This window comes from Bidens hawaiensis, unplaced genomic scaffold, assembly GCF_021521415.1.
Source record: "Bidens hawaiensis isolate Kalapana, Puna unplaced genomic scaffold, B.hawaiensis_p1.1 tig00023405_1, whole genome shotgun sequence".
Taxonomy (NCBI): Eukaryota; Viridiplantae; Streptophyta; class Magnoliopsida; order Asterales; family Asteraceae; genus Bidens; species Bidens hawaiensis.
In genome coordinates this window covers 307361-315793 of record NW_027493670.1, presented here as the reverse complement: position 1 = coordinate 315793, position 8433 = coordinate 307361, and the positions used below count along the sequence as shown (strand labels likewise).

The window sequence follows — 8433 nt, the reverse complement described above, 5'->3', positions numbered from 1 at the left end:
CAACGAGCATCGTAATCATTTGGATTTTTCCAAATCAAGCCAATCAAGGTCAAATGTTGCCACGTGTGGAGATCAATGATATGATACGAAAGAATCACGAAGCTAAAGCAACTGGCCAGGTAGACTTTTTGTGCACAAAACCCTAGGAAAATAGAATACGTGGACCAATAAGGATTCTCCTCGTGCCACCAGACTTTGAAGGATCCTCCCAAGATCTTTACGTATGGGATCCAAAATCTTTACTTTTCATTTTTATTTAATTAATATTATATTTCCATCCTCCACTGCTACAGAATCACATTCCACCGGAATTGGTGTTGCATGCCACCTTCCCACGGTTGTTGAATTTGAGGTCGCAGGTGGGCTTGTTCCCCAACAATTCAAAAACCTTGTACGGCCGGTTGTTGTCAATGAACTCACATAAAAACCTGCAATCCGTTCAACGTGTTAGACCGGTTTATTACGGTCAACTTTCGATATTTGGTGGCTATTTTTTTGTTTCTTATCTGTTAAACTGACAAAAAAATGTTAACTACTATGGTATGTTCGTTCATTCTCTGACCATCCTGAAAACTAGGTTAAATATTTTTAGGGATATATTTCAATGTGATTAATAAAATTTTAATAAGCAGAACGGGCAACAAGCTACGCCGTTATCCAAAACCTAATTTTTTAAAAACCACATTCGCTGATTTTGGAGTAAATATGAGTTCACCAAAAGCATTCATGTAAATTATATAAAAATATTCGTAACTCTTATAAAATATGTAAAGATAATAATAATAATTTTAATAATAATATTTAATTTTGTAGGGCTTTTGGACAACTAGCTAGTTCCACAGTTTATAACATAAAGCAAGCCTCTGTATTCAGATTTAACCGAACCAGTGAGCTGTTTAAAATATATATTAGCTTGCTTCGTTTGAAAGAATAGAATTTTAATTGGTCCTAAGATTCAACCATGATGAAGAATATAAAACGCAATAATTTTGCGTCGCTGACAAAGGTGTTACAGATCACAGATGGTTGTTTTTGGTCGCTAATACCTAGTATTGTGGTATTGCAATTACACAGTGAAGGAGTGGGAGGATGTCGATGTTTAATTGAGAAAATCAACAAAAAAGCATTTTGATAAAAAACAAAAAATAAACGAATAAAAAAAACATTTGAGTCTTTGTGTTTCAACCGGAAGTTTTCACATAGCACACCCTAATAGTAATACGTTGGCACTACAGATTTTAACATGACGTATGTAACATATACCTTTAGATGTAGTAGATTTAATGCCAGCGCATGAAATTGAATTTGTTATGTCATACGAAAATTTGTTGCGTCAAGATTGAAATTTGATTTGCCAAGGAACATTTATTAAACAATGGATTCAAAAACTATTTTGCTAAACTCATTAGGTTTTTACAAGACTACAACACTTGTGTTTTTAAACTCGCACATCCATCATGGCAACCCCATTTGTGGGAAGAATGCAAAAGGTTTGTGTTGGGGCTGCACTTCACATTCTAGTCATACGTCATTAATTGCGCCTCAAATGCGGGTTTGGTTTAATAATTATAAAAAAATTTGTGGATATAATGGCGGTTTTTTTAGAATAATGTGTATGGCAGCGTTGGGCTGGGATAAAACGAGCTTGTGAGAAATATGGGTAAAATCTAATGTGGCCTCTAAATAGACTTGCATGTTTATAGAAATAATAGGGTGTTAGCGTTGCGAATAATCTTGAGGCTATGCACTATGGGCGCAGAAGGAGGGGGGAGAGGGGTGCGGTGGGCTCCAAACACCATAGAGGGGCGCGGTGAGGTGGGGCGCGGAGGGGGGAAGGGTGGAGGGGACAATGGGCGCGGTGGGGCGTGAGGTTGGGCCACCAACGTCTATTAATATGACCGTTTAAAAAAAATTACAATAATATAAAATACTATATATATATATATACACCATTCACCCAATCTCTACAAACATCTCATTCTCCTATTTAAACTTTATAAAACTTTCTCCTCAAATATGTCTTCCGACTCATCTTTCACACCCGACTTCCAGCCCGATATCGACGATATTTCCAATTCGGATTCAGAGGATGAAGCGATATTTAGTGCCGTTCTAGAGGCTGCCTGACTCGTAGTCCAGAATTACGAAAGCTCACAACCACTAGAAAGACGGCCTCATCTTCAACGGGATCGCGTAGGTGCGCATGACCGGTTGATAAAAGATTATTTTTCGCCGGACGCGACTTTTGATTCGGAACGATTTCGGCGCCGTTTTCAGATGAGTCGCCAACTATTTTTACGAATAGTTGGTGATTTATAAAGCATTTATGCATTCTTCCAACAACGGGCGGACGCGAGAGGTAAACCGGGATATTCAACAATGCAAAAATGCACGGCGGCAATTCGTCAACTAACGTACGGGACTGCGAGCGACGCCATGGAAGAGTACTTATAGATGTCGGCGATAGTGGCTCGTGAAGCGCTTCACACATTCTGTGAATGTGAGTATTAATATTCTAATTATTTATTTAAAAACCGTAACATTTTAAGCATGACTTTCATAAAATTTGTTAAACTTAGGTATTCCACAATTATATCATAACAAATATTTGAGGAAGCCGACTCAAAGCGACGTACAAAAAATATACGAGGTGCATCATCAAAGACACGATTTTCCCAGGATGCTTGGTAGCCTCGATTGCATGCATTGGGAATGGGAAGCCTGTCCTGTTGCTTGGCAAGGTCAATATCATCGGGGTGATCATGATGGCCCAACAGTTATCTTGAGGCGGCTGCATCATTTGATCTTTGGATATGACATGCGTTTTTTGGGACGCCCGGGGCAAACAAAGATATAGCTGTGATTAATGTGTCTCCTATTTTTGACCGCCTCACAGATGGAGTTTCACCCGACATCTCATTTTCCATGAACGATGTCAACTACGAATACGGATATTATCTAGTCGACGTCATTTATCCGGAGTGGGCCACGTTGGTTCTTAGCTTTACGTGCCCGACTGACGAAAAATGTCAGAATTTCAAGAAAAAACACGAGTCAGCAAGAAAAGACATCGAAAGGGCATTCGGTGTATTAAAGAAACGTTGGTCTATCATTAGACAACCGGCTCGTTTTCTACAAATGGATAAGTTAATAAACATAATGTACACTTGCATTATCTTGCATAATATGATATTGGAGGACTCGGGTAGAGCAGTTTGCCAAGGCGAGTACAACGATGAGCCAGAGCCGATTTGTACACTAAACGAAGATGAGAAACTTGCTAATCTATTAAAAACACGAAAAAGGGAAACGAATTTCAGCGTTCAATCGGATTTGGTTGAACATCTTTGGAGTAATAAACAAGATGACGGTGAGGACGACGACTAAAAATAGCTTTAATTTTTTTATATGTTGTTTATTTAATTTATTTTGTATTTTAGTAGTATTGTATTTTTTTATTATTGTATTATATATTATTGTATTGGTTTTTTTTGCTTTATAAAAAAACGAAAAATGTTGGGCTTCGAAGCCCCCTCACCATAGAGGGACATTATGCCCTGGAGTTTCGATGCCCCCAGTGCCCACGTGACGCTGACGTGGCACTGTGGAGGGGCTTCGAAGCCCTCCACCATAGCACATACCCTGAGAGTCAAGATGACCATTTTAATGAAATTCACTTTTTAATTAGGTATATCTATAATAGCGGATAAAAAATTATAGCCACAAGCCCTTAGGTATAAAAAGATGTGTAAATAATAGAACGGTTCTAAAATAAAATGCGGCCACATAAGCACTTGTGTAGATTTTGCCTTGTCATAGTCAATAGCCCTCTCTTCTCCTTTGTCTACGTAGCCCCTTTTTAAACATTTTATCACAAAGCATCCATCCTCTCTCTCTTCTTCACATCACCCCAACTCTTCTTAAAAGAGTTTTAAACTGAACTAGCTAACTAGTGGGAATGTTATGACTTAATGAGAAAGAAAAACATTAATAGTAACAATCGAAGTGGATGAATAAAGCTAAGGTGGAACGTGGGCATGTTTGCTTTGCTTCCTTCGTGATCAATGGCTGCATTCCACGGTGGCTAGTGACTTTTTTGAAAAATACTAAAACTGCATGCAGTAAAGGTTAAAATGTGGAAGCATAGGTTTTATACGGTACACGTATCATGCTAGATTGAGAGATTCTATAAGACACGCACGAGGCTCGATGTTTACAAGAATCGAGTTCATCTGTTTATGGCTTGAGAGGCCGATGGCATTCTTGTGAATCTTTGGTCCATTTTCATCATAAGCCCACGTGGATTCTATTTCTTTTTCTTTCTTTTCTTTTTCTTTTTAGGCAAAGGACCCTCTAGTTTCTAGAAACCGATTTCATAACATATAAAATCGTTTCCAAAATTTAGTTGGTTTCTTGAAAAATATTTATAAAAATTAAATGAAAGCATGGTTGTCACGTTTCTCTTTTATTTTAAAATAATAAAATAGCACACATAATAGAAATGCTTAAAAACATAGGATAGTGTTTGGTATGATATAATGAGAAAAGAAATGGAATAGTTTATTCAAAGGTAACGAAAATTGCTAAGTTTGGTTGAAAAATGAAAAGAAATCACTCATTACAAAAGGAATCCAATTCCTTCTATTTCATTCCTTCCACACCCCTTCTTTAATTTTAATTCCATTCCATCCTATTTTTTATTTCTCTATTTTGCCATCCTATATTTTAGCTATTATCTATGTGTAAAAATAATATACGTGATTTCCCTCCAAAACAACACAACTATTTTCCTCATGAATCAAAAGATGATTTTTTTTTCTAGTGGGCAAATTTCAACCTCACTCTTTGTGACGTGATAGTAAACACATTAGTGTTATCTAGAAAAAATTAGGGTTTAAGTCTTAAAAGAGAGAAAAAAAAAAGAAAAAGAAAAAAGAAAACAAAACAAAACAAAATTAGCTGTTAAAAAAAGTTTAGGAATTTAAATTATTTTATTTTTCCTAGTTGGCAATATTAGCTGACATTATTTTTCATTTTATGGTCGAAAAAGTTTGAATGATTTTAAGTTTATTACAGTTGAGAACTTTTGAATGATTTTATACTTTTATTAGTTAAATATATTTGTTTTTCATGAAACAAGTTTATTATAAATTAAATTTGAATAATGTTGTAAAAATTGGTAATAATGTTTTTAGATGCAGTGGTATTTTTGCCATTTTTAATAAATAGGTATCTTATTCCTTTATTGTTTCTTGTTTACCAAACAACACAAGTTAATGATTCATTTTACTTTTAAAGGGTAACCAAACACGTTAATAGAATGGTAATGTTTTGATTTGTTAAAAAACACATAGGAAAATAACTTGTCCCACAAGAAAAACCTTATAAGCTTCTTCTAACTTTTGATGTCTCACAAGATTATACTTGCGTATGACAAGACACGTTCAGTGTTCTTAGCGAGGGGGCGAAGCACCCGACGTGAATGTGCATGGGCTCGTGTGAAGTGCGATGGGCTCAATGTGGGCACTTTGCACTTCGCACACTTGAATCACCGAGAGTCGCCTTGGTATTTTTGGTGGTCGCGCGCTACGTGATAGATGGATGAAAGTCTCGTCGCGATACGTGATGATTTGTAATTATGGGGAAAATTTTATGGTCATCGCGCAAGGCGATGGGCTCTCAGTTGGCCCATCGCGATATGCGACATGCTGGCTACGCAGTCATGACACGTTTCTTGTCAGGTGGCATAGCTAGGGCTGACTCGGCAAGCCTATAAGGCCATCACACTATGTGATGACCCTCCTTTTAGGCTATGGCGACACGCGACCAACCCATAAATCATCTATAAAAGGGGCTGATCAAGGCCTGCATTTCTTTGTCCAAAATCTTTCAATTCTCTCACCTTTTCTTATATATAAGTGTTGGTATAATACCGGATCTTTGCTACGATACCCTAATCCAATTGAAAGAAACATTTGTACACGAATCCAAATCTCGGCCTGAACAATGTGAGACTTATGGGATGGTTACTACTGGTATGTGGGGGGTTTTGTGAGACTTACGAGAACAATGTGAGACTTACCTCAATTCATTACAGAGATAGTCCAAACGCTTTCAAACTATTTTCAGTTACATTACAATAATTAAGTCTTTGTAGACTTATGGGATGATTACTATTGTTATGTGGAGTTTTATATACAAGGCTTACCTTATTTGGTTTCAAACGTTACTTATTAGACAAGTGCTAGCCAATAAGTAATATGGCCACATTCACATATACGGTCGAGTGATAAATACCTTTCAATAATTTGTAAGCAAGCAAATGTAAAAACTTCTTAATGTTGTAATTATAAAAATGTGTCATTTGAAAATGAGTGTATTCACCAGTATATCCTGATGATCAAATACTTTTAAACATGTTTCAGGTAACTTGTTAAATACACAGAAATGATGCATGCGGACTTTTCAACTTTAATAAATGACTTGCCATCAGAATAAAGAAATATGTTATGTAAATTAGGGTTTATATAATAAAACTTATGTTTGTATAAAATTGGGTTTTTTCCCCAGTTTATGAAATAAGAATCACGGTGTTTTTACACTCTAATGATTTTTCCTAACTATGGCCCTGATGAAATTTTGCGCTTCTAACTATTTTAATAAACACCGATACCATTACTTGGTTCATGGCTCCCCTCCCGAGGTAGGACCTGGGGTTGTGACAGGAAGTGGTATCAGAACCACTGGTTTAAGAAAAATAAGAATTTTGATAATAGCTAGCCTTAAACATAATAGTTAGGAAATAAATGTATTAACCTCTGTGCTAATTATATAAATAAGATTCTAACCACACATAAATATAAATATATGATTATTTTATGGAGTTCGTTGTTTTTATTATATTTGATTAACAGCATGAGTGAGTTAGTAGAAGCATTTCAAAACACATCTGTCACCAACACGGGTATGGAAATAGTAAACCCTACATGTGAAGAAGAAGGAAACACATATTAACTAATGGTGTTCCGAGCTCAAGCATCAAAAAAACCAAAACCAAAAAGAAAAGAAGATACTTGGATTGGCAAAGAGGAAGAAGAGGGAAAATAGGAAGGAAAGTTGTTATCACAAAAACATCATCACAACCACAACCAGAACCAGAACCGCAGCCTCCTCAACCACAAGAAATTGCATAGATACCATATGGGAGAAGCTAGATAGATGCCTAGCTGAATTTGAAATATTCCAACCCATAATAAATGATATTAATGCAGGAACCTCTATTAACCCAACAATACCAATCCAAAACCAGGAAAATACACTTCTCCTCGATGAACTAATAAATCAAGCTCAGCTGGAATAATGCTGGACAAACGACTAGTAATATCAAACCACAAGAATAACCCGTATGCACTATTCCAAGCCAAAACCTCCAACTTGTGACACCCCAAAACCTTAATTTAATAGCAAAAGACTTAGTCAACAAATTTGGGCGGCAACGAATGCCGTTTAGCCATCAGTATTTAAAAATGAGGTTTTATATCTTTCAATTATTTTTTAATTTTTGTATTAAAAGAGTTAAAAGACTAAGGGAGGTGAAATTACTATTATACCCTCACATAACCTTTACATGATTAATGACATAAATAGACGGGGCTAGGGTCAAAGGACAAACGCCATTAGATTAAGAAACCTAAAGAATAAAATGGATCAATTTTGAAGATAAAAGACGTGTTTTTCTTCCTTGTGTTTTCTTTTATTTCCTTTAATGAAACTCACGAACGCAACTTTCTCTCATTTTCTTTCATTTCATTCCTTAAAAAATTCTTAAACATAATATATTTCTTTCCTTCCATTTTATTTTTTTTCTATCCTTAAATAAACTCGGGTAATTTAGACCCTTTTCTAGTTATTTATATTTTGACATCATTTTTAGGCGATGCAGTTTTTTTTATCTCCTTGCTTAGAGCATTCACATCCTACCCATCAAATTATGTGATCGGAGTTTTTATAATTTAGGGAGTGGCTTCGAGTGTTGTGAGCAGAGCAGAGAGAAAATACGGTGATTTTTTTATGCATATTAGAAAAGTTTCTGTAGAACCCTATAAATTTTTTGACATTTTTTAAAGTGATTATGAATAGAAGAGAGAGAAAAAATAATAATAAAGATATATAAAAATATTATTTAATTAATCATAAAAGAAAAAATACACTAGTTTTTCATGTAAATTTAAATTTATAAATAAGAGAAAATATGAAAATGATCTTATTGGCGCACTCTTTTTGATATACATGATATTTCTCCACCATTAAAAGAAATGTGATCTCAAAAAATTTATACTTTTCTCGTATCCATCTTCACAAACACAAAATAGAAATAAATAAATAAATAGATTTAACTCATATAATATTTGAATATTTTAATGCAACCTTAGT

The 8433-nt window shown here is 35.2% G+C and overlaps 1 protein-coding gene across 1 annotated transcript; it reads left to right on the top strand.

The window, feature by feature from the left end:
* Positions 1 to 2925: 2925 nt before the first annotated feature.
* LOC143567446 (uncharacterized) lies at positions 2926 to 3387 on the top strand. Its single transcript, XM_077053867.1, has one exon. The coding sequence runs from the start codon at positions 2926 to 2928 to the stop codon at positions 3385 to 3387; it is 462 nt and encodes a 153-aa protein (XP_076909982.1).
* The last annotated feature ends 5046 nt before the right edge of the window (positions 3388 to 8433 follow it).